Source organism: Sinohyriopsis cumingii, chromosome 12, assembly GCF_028554795.1.
Source record: "Sinohyriopsis cumingii isolate HCF-2022 chromosome 12, ASM2855479v2, whole genome shotgun sequence".
Taxonomy (NCBI): Eukaryota; Metazoa; Mollusca; class Bivalvia; order Unionida; family Unionidae; genus Sinohyriopsis; species Sinohyriopsis cumingii.
Genome location: NC_142972.1, coordinates 53909995 through 53927141, shown reverse-complemented (window position 1 = coordinate 53927141; position 17147 = coordinate 53909995). Strand labels below are relative to the sequence as shown.

Here is a 17147-nt window from a genome sequence, read left to right as displayed (position 1 = left end):
AATGATGTTCTTGCCAAACCACAGTTCAGTACATAATGCTGTTCATGCCATGGTACATAAAGATGTTCTTGCTAAACTACAGTTCAGTACATAATGCTATTCTTGCCAAACCACAGTTCAGTACATAATGCTGTTCATGCCATGGTACATAATGCTGTTCATGCCATGGTACATAATGATGTTCTCGCCAAAACACAGTTCAGCACATAATGCTGTTCTTGCCAAACCACAGTTCAGCACATAATGCTGTTCTTGCCAAACCACAGTTCAGTACACAATGCTGTTCTTGCCAAACCACAGTTCATCACATAATGCTGTTCTTGCCAAACCACAGTTCAGTACATAATGATGTTCTTGCCAAACCATAGTTCAGCACATAATGCTGTTCTTGCCAAACCACAGTTCAGTACATAATGATGTTCATACCATGGTACATAAAGATGTTCTTGCTAAACTACAGTTCAGTACACAATGATGTTCTTGCCAAACTACAGTTCAGTACATAATGCTGTTCATGCCATGGTACATAAAGATGTTATTGCTAAACTACAGTTCAGTACACAATGATGTTCTTGCCAAACTACAGTTCAGTACATAATGTAGTTCTTGCCATGGTATTTAAAATTTAGTTTCTTTTGGAATTCTAAAGTTCAAGGTTCTAACTAACTGAATTTCTGCTACAAAATTTACCAGAAACTCTTGGGAACTAATTTCTTTGGTAATTCAAAAGTTTTACCTTCTGACAGAATTCATGATCTAAAATGAAAAAAAAATAATGGCAACTTAGAAGAATAACCGAAAAACACAACATTTTGGAAAGTTGTTTATCAAACATGGTGGCAATGAACTGAAAGAATTCAGGAAGGATTGACCTTTTTAGGAAGTTTGATAATCCACCATGGTGGAACTATGATCCCTGCATGAACTCCCAAGCTGCACTGTTCTTCTATCTGATGCATCGTGAAGCACATTACTTTATTGTGGTATGCAGCCTTACACCATGAACAGCTGATTGCAATAATTTCCTGCAAAAGAAGAAAACATCTTGACAGAATATCACAACTGGAAGTAGTACATTTATGATAAACTGTTATAAATGTTAAAGCCAGTGTAACGTCATGATATTGTTACATTCTGCAATACAGAATTACATTTTTAATTTGTTTTGGACAAAATCTGTTAAGTATGATGGAATGAAGATAAGTTTTGTGATTAAAGATATGAAGACATTAATGGTGCTTTATCCATTTTACTCTCTCCATTGATGTGTTGCTGATAAAATTCATGATCCGTTTTACTGGCACCACTGATTTGTCACTGAAAACACTCAATCTGTCACATCATTAATATCCTCAAAATGTTAAAACAATAGACTGTTATTTTATCCTCATAATATAGTATTTCTCTGTGATGTTTGAATAATCTTTGGAATATTTCTGGCAAAAAGTTTACATTAATGAAAAAAGGGGGCTGTAGTCTACAACTCCCAAGTGACTTGTAAAAATGCAAAATGTAGCCCTGAATGAAACAAATAAAACAATCTGCATGGATAGCAAAATGAAGATCTAAGATGAACAAGAAAATTCTGTGAAATTTTGTTCTGTACCTACCAGGAGGAGGTGACAAAAAGTTCACACAAATGAAATCAGACTATGATCTTTAATAGAGCCATAACATCAATGGGCACATATGGAAAGTAACCAAGTTTCATTGCCCTACATAAATGGGCGTTAAGGTAAAAGTGTACACAAGGGGATCAGTGATCTTGTAAAGACAGGATAAAACTCTGATTGCCATATACGAGATCTCATCAAAATGAGAAACTTGTAGCATGGTTCATCCCTGTACCTTCAACAGTGTGAATGACCTTGAGAAGACCTGAAACGTATAATGCAACACATCTTCTAGTGATAATATATAGGTATACCAAACTTACCCATCCATCTTAAACAGCTGTCTAGTTAGAAAGCAGATGTGACTAAAACCCAAATGATTGACCTTTTACCATGACGTTGATGATAGGACCCCAATATTGTATATGACAAACCAATAATGATGTATAGTTATAACAATTACTATCCTTTCATCTCAGATGGCTCTATATTTACTTATTTTACTTTACTTAGTGGAAAGGAAAATGTGTGTGTATGTGTTTGTGCATGTGTGTGTATGTGTATGTGTGTTTGTGTGTGATTTGGACTTTTAATGTAACTTTAACAAATTTTCAGTCATATCGCAATGATGTCTGCAGTGTGGCAGTTTAAAGTGATGTCTAGCACTGGGGCATCATGCCACAGACATACATCATGATGTTCCACCCCATCACATTATCCTGACACTAGGCTGACCAGTCCTAACACTAACCTATTAATGCTGAGCACATAGTGAGACAGCTTTTAGTACCATTTTTATAAATCTTTGGTATCACTTGGTTGTTGTTCGAAACTGTGACCTCCTGCATCTGAGGCGGACACTCTAACCACTAGGTCACCTGAGCCATCGAAGTGTAATAAAAAATTCAACATGCAACATCGTGACATTAATCTCCATGATAAGAATCCCAACATGGGACATAACTGCTAATTATATGTATACCAATATACATCCCATGATCTCTAACATATAAAGTTATGGTGTAGAAAAGAAGGAAAACATAAAAAATACTGAATTATGACCTTGACCTTGAAGATGCTTGACACCTGATGTGATATGTGGCACAGCTTCTTGTGGTGATGTACAAGTATATGAAATTTCTGAAGTTATAAAGCATGATTGAAAGTGATAGAAAATGCAAGAAATTGAGTTGTGACCTTAACCTTGAATGAACATACAAAATGTGGTACACAATGCACCTTCTAGAGATGATCTATAACTATACTAAGTTTCATCCCATAATCTCAAAAGGTTTTCACGTTATAAAGCAGAAGGGAAATTAGGATAAAACTTTGAAATATGGATCAGTGATCTTGACCTTGACAGCACCCCAAATCTGGTATATGACATACAATTTAATGATGTACAGTCATGCCAAATTTCATCCCATAAATGGCTTAAAGTTATAAAGCAGATGGAAAAGTGTGACGGAAACGAATGTCACGGTATTGTATAAATCCTTTTATTTATTAAATACATGAACTCGGGTTTCGTTTGTGTACAACGATACCCGAGGGTGATTTATGTATATTGTACATTATTTCGAAACAGTGAGTTCGGTTCATCCTATGCCACATGTGCGAAGTGCTTTTAATGGGAAAAACTGAATGCTTCCAGTGCACAGACAATGTATGATAACTTGGTCTGTGTATAAATGCCTCAACGTAAGATTAAATCTTCACATTACAAAACATCTTGTCCATGAGCGGCCTACTTTAAGGATTTGCACATCTTCAGCTGTAGAGGTATGTGTTATTTATTAATTTCTTGTGTATAAGTTATAACTATTGTACTACCATGTTTATTTTTGTATGTTTGCTATGTAGTTTGGGTTTACGTAGTGTAATGCAAATATTTTCTATTCTGGTTTGTGACTTAGCAAGGGATTTATATTAGCAATATAAAGCTGCATTTTTAAGAAACATTTAGTACTATTGGATTCTTGTCGGGCATGGTTTGGTTTACTTCTGAACCTGATTGTTGTTTTGTAATTATTGTGCTGATAATGTAATCTGTGTAACTTACCGTATATAATGTCATTATGTTTTATTGTATTTGCCCGTGTCATGCATAGTACACGGTGTTAGATGTACTGGAGCAATCCGAGTTATCAGCATGATTGTAGTCGATGTGGTGCTAGCTGCAGAGCTAACCATAGAAGTGAACCATAGCAACTGTGAAGCTGAACCATAACAGCTGTAGAACTGAATAAACAGTGTTGCTGGTCGATTAGCAGGTGGTCGGGCGTTCTTGACCGAGATTGGTGGGTGCTGATTGCTTTATTGACTAACCTGGAATTCTGACTGCTTGACTGACAGTTTGACTGGTAGCCAACTGTGCTGGTGATGGAGTGTGGAACTCCATATATGTCATTTTTAGCTGTGGGCTAGTCTTTGGGGTTTGTATGACCCAGTGTGGTTTTGGGACTGTAAAGACAATTTGTATATCTGTCCCTTTTGTTCACATAATTTCACTATTTGAGTGAATATATTTACCATATGAGTAAAATAATACATTTTGTTTTACTATTTGAGTAAAACAGATCAATCTTTTCATTGTAAAATTGCTGTGAATCATTCACCCCTTGTCCTTGTACTGCATAAGGTCATTTATTTGTATTTTCACTGTTAAGTCCACGTGTTTTATGTTAACTGATACAATATTTGGATCATATACACACACATATTAATCATAATTAATTGCTCATTCAAGTCATTCGTTATCTGTATCACCATCAAAAGTATTCTGTTGTGAATCCAAAATCCCACCCGGTTATCTTGTTACAACCAAAACAAATTTTTAATAAGATCCCCAATCCTCCTCTGACCTTTGAGTTTCTGACACCAAATCAATAGGCCTACATCTTGCTCAACACACGAGCCATCCACAAATATATGTGATAGTACATCATCTTTAAGTGAATTGTGTGTACAGAAACAATTGCACTTTTTTCAGTTAAATAAACCTTGATTTTTGACTCCAAAATCAACAGGTTTCTTCACTATTCTGCTTTAACTGTGGTATGAATTTTACTAACATCCAATACCTGGTAAAGTAGAAAATTACAAGAAACAAAAGGACCAAGACAAGTTGCACCAAAAATTCAGTTATGAGTGTCATCGCATATGTCAATGTTCTCATCATCCACCATTTGTCACATAGCAAAAATTACAAGCGGGAATACAGACACGAAGGCATCATAGAAAGCACATGACTGAAAAAGACTAGAGTTTAATCATATGCTAGAAACAAGTCTGAACTCACCTTACTCTGAAAAGGAAATCTAGGTTGGAATGCCTGAAAAAAAAGAAATACAGTTTTTCAGTTTATGAGTATTGCTTCAATCATCTTGATTCTTCTGCCAATATAACTGCAGACTATTTTGTTACAAAGACATCTCAGCACAACAGACACAAAAAAACAATTGTGTAATGCTTGATTCCAATATAACTTAACTATTTTTTCTTCTGATTTTAACAATGGCAGCTATATTGTATATCAGATTTATATCATTTGCATGCCAAGACAATGTAAATCAAATATGAGAAAAATAACCAAGGTTTTTTTTGAGAAAAAGTCATTTAAAGTTTTGTTTTTTAACACCAGTAACCACAACTGAAGACAGATCTTTTGTAAAACTTATAGTTTTAAGATTTATATATTGTTTGTAATGGTGATCATTTTTAATGATGTATCAGTGTCATATGTACCAAGAATCCTTCAAAGACAATGAAGCTCCATGAATCAAAGACATGACTTTTCTTCATTTTAACAGCTAAGTGTTGAAACCATTTCTGATATTCTTGAGCTACAGCAAGATTTTCAAACTGACCTCTCTGGCAGCCATGCTGGATGCATGATCTGCACCCTGTTCATTTAGGACCAACTAATCTTTTGGTCCAAAGCCCAACTCAAAATGACCATCCATTCAGAAGGACTTGCAATAAAAAGATGTTGTTGTTGTTGTTGTTGTGGGGTTTAACGCCATTTTTCAGCACACGATAGGCTATACATGGCGGCCAGTATTAATGGTGGAGGAAGAACCCGGGAAAACCCCGGAAAGAACCACCGACCCTCGAGAAGCTACTGGCAAGCTTTCTCACATACCCACATTGGCTGAATCTTAGACTCGAACCGCCGCAGACAGAGGTGAGATGGCAGTGATCCGTAACGAAGAGCGCTTTAGACCACTCGGCCACTCGGGGCCCCCAATAAAAAGATGTACAAGATGCCAGCCATTTTAGTATCCAAACATACCATCTTAGAATTTTTGATCTTAATGATGACTGGCTATAACCTTTTGATCACGAGGATGGTTGTTCACAAGACTCTTGATTGTAAGACATTTGATCAAAAGTCATTAACCTTTCTGTGCTGCACCCCATTGAATTTACAACAATGTAACAAATACCATCACAAGTCAGAAATTAAAACAGTCAGCACTTAGGTTCTCACAGAGATGCTGGTTAGCTTGGCAATGACAATAAATTGACATTTTTCACATTTATATTTTTATACAGCTTTATCATTGTTAAGCCAGTAGTACAAGTCAGTCTGTTCTATGACTATTTAAGTGGAGTGTTGTCAAGCCCATGAACTACATTCAAGATAGAAATAGGAGAAGAAACATTATGGAGTTTTAAAATGAGGAAAAAAGACAATGATACACATTGGATTGGAATTCTGGAAACCACGTCTGAATATCAAAGGACATGTTGTATGGCATTGTAGTAAATATCATCTATCTATGTGCAGAGATACTATCATATATGATGGACTTGAAGAGTGCTTGGAAGATGGGCCATCAGGTAAAGAAGATATTAAGCAATGCGCACAAGATAATCTGAGTGAAAGACAAGGAGCAACTACAGCAACTTATCTGATCACTTTGAAAGAAAACAACAGTGAACAGAATTCTGCCTTGTTATCAACAGAAAGTATTCTCTGACAGAACACTTCCTCCATGAGCTTGCAATCCATAGAAATTTGCCAACTTCATGCAGTATGACCAGGCCAGGCCCTAGGATGTGCAGGGACCAAGGCAGCATGTGGGGCCTAAAGCAGCAAGTTATGAGCATGGGGCCCCAAGCAAAACAATTGCATTGCCTGAAAGCACAGGGCCCAAGGTGGCTGCCTCATTCACCTTGTCCTATGGCCGGGCCTGAGTATGTCTCTGGTGCAGGTCCTGATCATATTATAATAATGGGTTGCCATGAGTGACTGGACAGCCAGGCAAAGCACCCATCTGGATCAGTGACTGGACGGCCAGGCAGAGCACCCATCTGGATCAATGACTGGACTGCCAGGAAGAGCACCTATCTGGATCAGTGACTGGACGGCCAGGCAGAGCACCCATATGGATCAGTGACTGAATGGCCAGGAAAAGCACCCATCTGGATCAGTGACTGGACGAACAGGAAGAGCACCCATCTGGATCAGTGACTGGACGGCCAGGAAGAGCACCCATCTGGATCAGTGACTGGACAGCCAGGCAGAGCACCCATCTGGATCAGTGACAGAACAGCCAGGAAGAGCACCTATCTGGATCAGTGACTGGACGGCCAGGCAGAGCACCCATCTGGATCAATGACTGGACTGCCAGGAAGAGCACCTATCTGGATCAGTGACTGGATGGCCAGGCAGAGCACCCATTTGGATTAGTGACTGAATGGCCAGGAAAAGCACCCATCTGGATCAGTGACTGGATGAACAGGAAGAGCACCCATCTGGATCAGTGACTGGATGGCCAGGCAGAGCACCCATCTGGATCAGTGACTGGACGGCCAGGCAGAGCACCCATCTGGATCAGTGACTGGACGAACAAAAGAGCACCTATCTGGATCAGTGACTGGACGGCCAGGAAGAGCACCTATCTGGATCAGTGACTGGATGGCCAGGAAGAGCACCTATCTGGATCAGTGACTGGACGGCCAGGAAGAGCACCTATCTGAATCAGTGACTGGATGGCCAGGAAGAGCAGCTATCTGGATCAGTGAAGGAACATTCAAGGTCATCCTTGCATTTCTCTTCCAGCTCTTCAGCATGCATGTCCAGTCTGTGACCAACATCAGCTCAGCTGCTGCATCTTCAGCCACAATAAAATACATGCTATGTACATTGATACACTAAAAGAGAACAAAAGTTTGATACTGACACCAGAACCAAATCTTATTTTTACTGCTTTCAGAGAATAGTTCATGAGTGTGACAGTAACTTTGTTACTTTCATCTGTCACAGAACATCGTCCATAAAATCACTAAAACTGGGTTAAAAAGTGGAGTACAAATGAATCGTGTGTGGTTCAGTAAGCTGTCAAGCTGCTTTAGCACATGTGCCTGTGGATCATGGTACCAAAGCCTTTGACCTACTTGTTGAATTGATGACAGCAATTACAACACAGGGGCATTCTCTTAAGCTGTTACAAAAATACAGAGTGATGTGTGACAGAGTAGCTAGAGCTGTACTGGCATGCATTCAAGCTGATGTATTAAGTTACCTCCAAGGCACTGCTTTTCTATTGCATACATCGAGTGACAGAACAAATAACATTATTATTTTAAAAAAGTCCAATTAACTATCCATGCTAAATAACATTCCTGTTTAATAAATATACAAAGATCAGCAAATGGTTTACTAATTATCAATTGCTGATTAAGATCAACAGATGTTTAATCAGTTGTACAAATGATTAATGCGATATGATCAAAATGTCCTATGAGTGTCATCATATGATCATAGCACTTGTGATCAACCATCCTTGTGATGAACCATCCTTGTGACCAACTGTCCCTATAATCAACTAATGTTATGATCAACTGGTTATGACTTTGTCCTATGATCAACAGCCCTATAATCACCATACTGACATCACTTTATTTGGATCAATTAGATTCCATAAATAGTCTCTTGGCAAAAACCAGATGCTCATGTGACCATCCATTCAGAAGTTGTAGCAATGACAAGATTTTAAAAATGGCCACCATGGTGGCCATAATGGATGTCAGATTGAAATAATTTTCTGCTGCTAACCCAAGTAGCACAATATCAAAGTAAAGATAACGTATGAGATTTTAAATGTAAAGGTAAGGTTCATTTTGCTTAAAATAATCAAATTTCAATAACAATGAAACAGGTACTATATTATCCTGGAAAAAGGAGTTCTAACCCACCTCAAAATCGAAAATGGAATTATTTGCTTTGCACCTAAAGGGATCTGTGTGCAATCTTTGATGACACCATATGTTAAACTCATTACTACCCTACACAACTGTAAATGTGCAGAATACCACAATTTCTGAAATTATATTCAGATGCACCATTTATGCTTAATAAATACACCAGCCTCAAAATATGCCCCAACCTAACATTTTTAATATATTAGCAAACATTTACCTTAGTCATAGATATATCTATTATAGGAATTCAATGAAGTATACATGTTATTCTACCAGTGGTAGGCCAAAAACATTGTCTGAAAGTCCGTCTACCACACATACTATTTATTAGTTGAAATTTTTCACATTTGAAAACTAAAAGAATTTTTTTCAAAAAAATTTAATTTAAAAAACAAACTACATTTTTACGTCTTCTAACTACACATTAGAGATACCAGACAGAACCAGTTTAGTGGGGACCATAAATGTTCCACCAGTACAACGACCAGTGTGGTGATGCATGGCACAGCATCAGTATTAGAACTTAAAGAACAGCCGATATGTGTACATAACAAGCTGTTAAATGATTACCCTACTTTTGGAATTGGAGGCCCCAAATGGCTGAGTGGTCTAAAACATCTGTGTTGGTTCGAGTCTTGGGATCAGCCAATGTGGGTATGTGAGAAAGCTTGCATGTAGCTAATCTTGTGGGTCGTTGGTTCTTTCCAGGGGTTTCATGGGTTCGTCCTCCAGCATTTATACTGGCCGCCATGTATAGCCTATTTTGTGCTGAAAAATGGCATTAAACTCTATAACAACAACAACAACTTTTGAAATTTAGATAATTTAAGGTCAAATGCCAAATGTTTTTGTGGTGTTATAAGCAATTAGAGAGAAAACAGTGATCAGCTGGATTCTGAGTCTTTGATGAAAAATCGGCTGAGACATAATTTTTTATTATTTTGGCAGCTTGGAAGACATACAAAAATGTATTTAGATTTTCTGACATATATAACTGTTACTGCATTGTTCACAATATTTAAAGAGGAATATTTAAGGACAGCTCTTACACATTTTGTTTAATTCATGGGAAAATAACAAAAGGTGTTTTGTTCCAATGCTAAGAAACCACATGCTAAAAAATATTACAAGTTCAACAATGCTTGGATATCCGAGTTTAAGTAAGGATCAGCAAATAGCAAAGGTACTGAGTTTGCTTTGTGTGTTTCAAAGTGCATCTTTTATATTTCATAAACTATTTGATCTTTTCATGCACATAAATTAAGTTCAATCCCAAGATAAATATATCAGTTCACAATATATTGCATGATAATTAGTTTTAAATCTGCATATCCCCCTTGCCACAGTACTGAAACTACTCTTCTAAAAGTAGTTAATGATGTTCTCTCTGCTTTGCAAATCACCCTCCTTGATTTGTCTACAGCATGACACAATAGACCCTGATATATTACTTCACCGTCTCCAGCATGTATTTGACATTCATGATACAGCCTTACTGTGGTTCAAGTCCTACTTGGTCAACAGGACACAAATTGTGTCTGCAAATGGAATACGACTACAGCCGAGGTTAATCTATGTTGTGGTGCTCCACAGGGTTCTGTTCTTGGACTTGTTCTCTTCATTCTATACACTCAGCCACTTTTCATGTGTCTTAGATCATCATCCAGTGTCTCACCAATTGTACGCTGATGACACCCAGATATACAAACCTAGCCACCCAACTGGAGTTGATGCTACCATCCAAGCTGTAGAGAAGTGCATTTCTGATGTGAAATCATGGATGACATGTAACAAGCTGCAGATGAATGATGATAAAACTGAGACCATTCTGATCACAACACAAAGACTCTCTCATTCACATCCTTTACCTCAAACAATAAATATCAGACACACCAACATTTAATTCACACTGTCAGTACAAAATCTAGGTGTTACTCTGGACAGTACTCTCACACTGCACCAACATGTCATGAACATATGCAAGGCTGCATATCTTGAGCTGAGACACATCAGCCCCATTTGCAAATATCTTTCAGCTGATGATCCTAAAACACTTGTGTGTTCATTAGTACTTTCAAGACTGGACTATTGTAACTCAATTCTGTCTGGTTCATCTCAATATCTACTCCAGAAACTTCAAAACACAGCTGCTCAGATCATACTTAAGAGTACCATGATCAGAGCACACCTCCCCGATGCTCTTTACCCTACATTGGCTATCCATTCAATTCAGAATCAAACAAAAAATTTGTTCTCTGTGCTAGGTTTCACTGATGGACTCCAGTCAAACATACCTATCTGACCTCACCCATGTGCACACACCAGCAAGATACTTACGCTCCTCTTCTGACAATCGTATACTCACTATTTCCACTATGAAAATGAAGTCATATGGACAGCATTTTTTTGCATACCAGGGCCCAGCAACATATAATGAATTGCCCACTGAACTTAGACACAAAGACACAGTGATCCCATTCAAGAGTGCTCTTAAAACTCACTTATTTGGACTGCAAGAACAAACTTAAAGACCTAATAATTTTTCCTACCTTAAATATTTTCAGCATGATTTTTGTTTCTCATTTCATGGTGTTTATTTTTTGTAATCATATCATTATATGTTTTTTATGTTATAGATTAGGTGCTATACAAAGTCCTCATTATTATTATTATTATTATTCAGGGGTAAATCTGGACCAGAAAGCCTGTTACGGTATGTGTGAGTCTTTATTATTCAAAGTAAATGTTGTTAATGGCCACCAAACAGTGATTTTGTGAATGAAACTAAATATGCTGTTAGATATTATTGAAAAATGTAGATAAACAACTCTTCTTTTTCATAAACTGAAAATATACTGATTCTGTTATTTATTATTTCGCACTGCCATTGAAAAGCAAATCTGATTTATGTTCAAAACTTATTGTTTTATTATAGTATGAAGAGAATACATATGGCAAAAAAAATGGATGTCTCTGTTTTAAAAACCCTTGAAGAACATAAAATTTCTTCCAATAACAAAATCTATTGGTTTAGAAACCAATCTGCTGAAATTTTTTGGAGAAATTTACTAGTTTGAAATCCTGATTCAGTCACATGTATGAATCTAGTGACATTAAAATTCATTAACTGTCAAATTTGTCTATATCTTCTGACAGACAATACAAGTAATATGTAGCTGAAATGGTTGTCATAATGATGTTTACACATTTCTGAGAGAATAAAATAAGTGATATCTGCATTTTCTCCCAAGAATGATGTTTGCAAATCTTATATTCCTATGCATTATGGGTTGACTAAGTGTAGGTGCTGTACCTTTCCACACTGTTTACATTTGCCATCTTGTCTCCGTCGATGGACCCAGTGGTGTCGCATAAAATGTTGCTGTAAAAAGAAACAAAACTACGACCTGAGTTTAATACATATGTTAATTATCCAACAGCCCACTGACTTCTCAAAATACAATGAAATCCCTGAAAATCAAAACCCTTGGGATCAAATTGATGTTTGGTTTTCAGAGGGTGTGGCTTAATGAGGGTATTTCAGACATGAGAAAAAGTCTTTTTATATATATAAGTAGTCATCATCCCCAATAACAGCCTTAATTTTTAATACAAAATAACCAGAAAATTTCAAAACCAAAGATTGTGTGTGTGTGTGTGAGATTGTGAAAACACTAATGTAACTTGAGAGAGATACAGAATGTAATTGCAAGAGAACATCTGTTTCAGTGTGTACGAGTGCAAAATATTAATAAAAAGAAGATGCTGTTTACTTCAATTTGTATATTAAATAGAAAATTAAGTGAAAAATGTACACTCATTCCAAGTACTGTTTTGCCAGTGTCTGTTAGTAATTTTCCAAAAGCTAGGCTACTGACCCGGCTATTAAATACCAGGCATTTCATCTTTTCAAAAAGTTTGTTTGATTAGTTATACAAATGTATACCATCAGTCATGATCAGACAGTATGCAGATTATTAGATAATAAACATAACCTTTCTTAATAGGCCTTTCTATATGCATTTAATTAATAATCTTTTAGTTATTAAAAATTGGTAATTGTTTTATTTACAAAGTATTTGAATTAGTCTACTATCAGCCCTAGTCTGTACCTATGATATGATTTACTGAACACATGGCCACCGGTAATATTTGTACAGTAAATATCATTGTTTTGTGGAATTTAGTAGCTAAAATACATTTCCAAACTTGTAAGTGAGTTTCAATTTTATCTAACTTTCTAAAAGAGCAAAACTTAAATATGGAACCAAAAGTTTGTTCTGGTTTTCTAAGCAGAGGGGTTTTAGTTTACTGGGGAAAAAAAATATGATATTAAAGAAGGAAAATATGGAACCAAATAAAAAGTTTAAACTTTAGGGATTTTGGTATATGATGGGTTCAGATTTGAGAGAGATTCACTCTAATTTCAATTATCATTTTAAGCTGCAAACCTTCTAGCCATGAAGTACAAATACACACCAGACATGAGGTAACTGAAAAAATGGATATCAACATAGTCATACAAAACATATCTGGTGCCAGTACAGAAACTTGTGTCTGTGTGTGTGATTTTTAATTTTGACGTAGCTTTATCAATTTTTCAGCCATATCGCTACGATGTCTGCAGTGTGGCAGTTTATAGTGATGTCTAGCACTGGGACATCATGCTGCAGAAAGTTGAAATTCAATATTTCAAAAAACTATTATCTTGTGGAAAATAGCTGTGAGTACAACAGATATAAAGTAATAAACTGAAATCAATGGTGGTCCTCATTGAAGCAAACTGTAAAGATAGTGCTCTTGCATGCAATCTCAAATATGAAGATCTGAAAAAGGCATCAACTATCCAATTTGGAGCAGAACAGATAAATCTCTACATGGCAAACATATGCATATCTACCATGTATAACTGCAACAGGTATGTGGAACGGTGCTCAGCTCTGCTTCTTACAAGATTATTACTGAAAATATAAAAATGATCAACACAGCCCATAACTCATCAAAATGAAAAGGTAAATCACATTGTCACGCATCAGGCTTGTAATACAAGTATCAGAGCTTCTTTACCTGCCCAGGCCAGGGTTGGCATCAATGAGAATAGCAATTAGCATGATACGTTCAATAATATGTTGAACGTGACACTAACACCAACCAGCAGCAACTGTCAAAAATGAAGATGGGAAGAAACTCACAAAGGCACAAGGGTTTCATCTGTATAGTATCATGTTTGACATAGTTATGGTCCTTTTTCAATCAATTTTGAATCATCATAAAAATAGTTCCTATACTGAACATATATCAGGAACAATGGAAAATATTCAAATGCAATTTGGTGTGACTACCAAGGGAGGCAGATATGTGGTTTTGTGGAATTTTGTCTAATTTACTGTTAGAATTCTGGGCCTTGTTGATCAATTTTATATCTTCATGGTGCAATTTTGTGTGAACTGTAAATTACATAGATAAGTGTTCTGAGCAATTTGTGTTACAATGTCAAATTAATCTATCCAATATGGAATCTGACAAAATGTTGAACAATAATAACAGTCACATGGTTGGATATATATTACATGACTATCTTGTGATACCAATGGAAGGATGGATGGATGGATGGATGGGTGGGGGGGGGGGGTGGATAGATGGGTGGGTGGATGGTTGGATGGATGGGTGGGTGGGTGGATGGATGGATGGATGTATGTATGTATGCATGTATGTACATACGTATGTATGTATGTATGTATGTATGTATGTATGTGTATGTATCATTGGCACCTGAGAACACAATGGCTATATCAAGCCAATTAAAAGTAAGGTTCTAAAAGTGCAAAAATGAAGAATTTCACAACAATTTTTTGGAAGATAAACCCTTCCATATAAATTTAAATATCAATTACTATAAAATAAAAAGCAATAATATTTTAAGTCACCTTCTATTCTGAAATGAATGTCTGCATGACAGTTTTGGCTGCTTCATTCGATCTTTCTTTACCCTATGCACTAATAGGCAGCCAACAGCACAGAATCCTTTCCAAAGTGTATGAACAAATCATGTTTCTGTAACATCTGGGAAATTATTGGGCTGTCAAATTTAAGGTTTTGCAAAGCTTTCAACAGGGAACGAGAATCCAGGCAGATAATGCATTTATTTTCTTTTAGGCTTCAGTATAGTTGAAATTATTTTTTGTTTAGACTTCAAGATAGCTGAAATTTTTTTTTTAAGGTTTCAGTGTAGTTCAAAGATTTTAAGTATGACTTTAATTTCTTTTATAAAAATGGAGGTCTTATCTGGTAACTAGCTACACATGGTGCCAAAATGTATTGCTATGGCAGTTCCAACTTTGTCCCCATCTTTCAAAACCACATGTATACAGGAATTTAAGAAAATGATAAGAGGCTCTGATTGCATTGGTTCCTTGATACTGATGGAACAGTTAATTATCCACCAATAAAGCCAGGTACATGAATTCAGAATGGTGATAGGACTCTGATGTGGTTGTGTTTTGCCACGTGGATTTACAAGTTGTCTAACATCAGACTTGATACAGAAATATGCTGTACCAGACCTGCCAACCCTGACGAGTTCGTTTCAGTAACGCAGTTGATTTTTTCCGTAAAATTGGCCAGTTTTCAGTAAGGTGCAACAAAATATCATTAACTACTTTTGTAAAGCTGGAAAATGTAATTAAAAGCTTGATGCATTGCTGATAAACATTATGTTCAACTGAAAAGTTTGTAAAGTACGCATAGACTTTATTTACCACTAGTACAGTTGCACGAACTCTAGTTCCAAACCCTATACAGGTCAGTGGCTTGTTGCTATCTCAACTTGACATGATTTTTGGAATTTCTTTTCCATTTTACATGACGACGGCAATCGTATCTCCCGCCACGAGATATACTTAAATTGGCATGTGATGTCCAATAAACGTAATTGTGTCCCTTCCACAAATGGTCTATATGAGTACACTTGCATACAAATCTGCCAGCAATAAATTGCAGTGTTTGTGAGCTGATGAGATCAGAATCCAAACCACCCAAAATACCAGCACAGGCAGAATCATTGACTTGAACCAAGTCTGAATGGTGACTTTGCATTTAGGTCACTTGTGTACAAAGATCAGATTGGCCTTTACCGATCAGTGTCTGTTACTGGCAGGATTGACTGTACATAACTTCTTGGTTGAATACATAACATGGATGCCAAAAAACAGTACCATATCAAGCTCAGGTATTGGTTAGCTCTTTAAAGTAGATGTGTGTGCAAGTGTGTGATTTGGATTTAATGTAAGTTTAACAATTTTCAGTCATATAGCTACAATGTCTGCATTGCAACAGTTTATTGTGATGTCTAGTACTTGAGCATCATGCTGCAGACATGCAGCATCATGTCTCACCCAGTAACATTATCCTGACACCAGGCAAACCATTGCTACACAATAACCTCTTAATGCTGAGCGCCAAGGGAAGCAGTTAGTACCATTTTGGTATGACTCGACCAGATCAAACCTGTGACCTCCTGCATCAGAAGCGGATATTCTAACCACCTAGGCCAACGGAGCAGTCAGGAGTCAGAGGAATACAGTTAATTATTCCAAATGTGTAAACAACTAATTTTAACTGCACTATTATACCTGGTTTGGATATATCTGCAAACACAGCTATATCATATTTGGTGCATGTATCATTTCAAAAATAAAATCCTGTAAAACAGCATATATTTAAAAGAAAATGCTCGATGTGGGTCTTTAAAAGGCACATTTTCATGTGCATGAAGCAGTTCACCTACCACAAGGCACTGAATATAACCACATGCTAAGTTTGGTTTAATATACAGAGGATCTCATATGGGTCATAATTTAATACTGAATTTATGAAACGAGCTGAATTAAGTAAAGCTTTGTGAGCCTTAGCAAGCAAAAGCTGGGCATTATTCAATGAGTTTCATGAATTTAATACTAAATCATTACCCTTTTCAGATTCTTTTTATCAAATATGTGATGTGATGTGATGTGATTTTGGATTTTTAATGAAGCTTTAACTATTTTTCAGTCATATCGCTACAATGTCTGTAATGTGGCAGATAACAGTAATGTCTAGTACTGGGGTGTCATGTTGCAGTCTTGTAGTATGATGTCCCACCCAGTCACATTATCCTGACACCAGGCCAACCAGTTGTAACACTAACCTCTTAATGCTGAACGCCCAGTGAGGCAGCTGTTAGTACCATTTTTGTACGTCTCTGGTATGACTCGAACGGAGATCAAACCCACAACCTCCTGCATCTGAGGCAGACGCTCTAACCACTAGGCCACCGGAGCG

General features: G+C 36.7%; 1 protein-coding gene across 2 annotated transcripts in view; it reads right to left on the bottom strand.

Annotated features, from left to right (window-relative positions):
* Positions 1-17147, bottom strand: part of LOC149786458 (diacylglycerol kinase zeta-like) — a 198863-nt gene that overhangs the window by 92217 nt on the left and 89499 nt on the right. For both annotated transcript variants that reach the window (XM_089976907.1, XM_089976906.1), the window contains exons 6-8: positions 12142-12210; positions 4918-4950; positions 873-1025 (exon numbers count right to left, since the gene is read on the bottom strand). In XM_089976907.1, coding sequence (XP_089833033.1) covers positions 873-1025; positions 4918-4950; positions 12142-12210 — 255 coding nt within the window. The remainder of the gene's footprint in view (positions 1-872; positions 1026-4917; positions 4951-12141; positions 12211-17147) is intronic.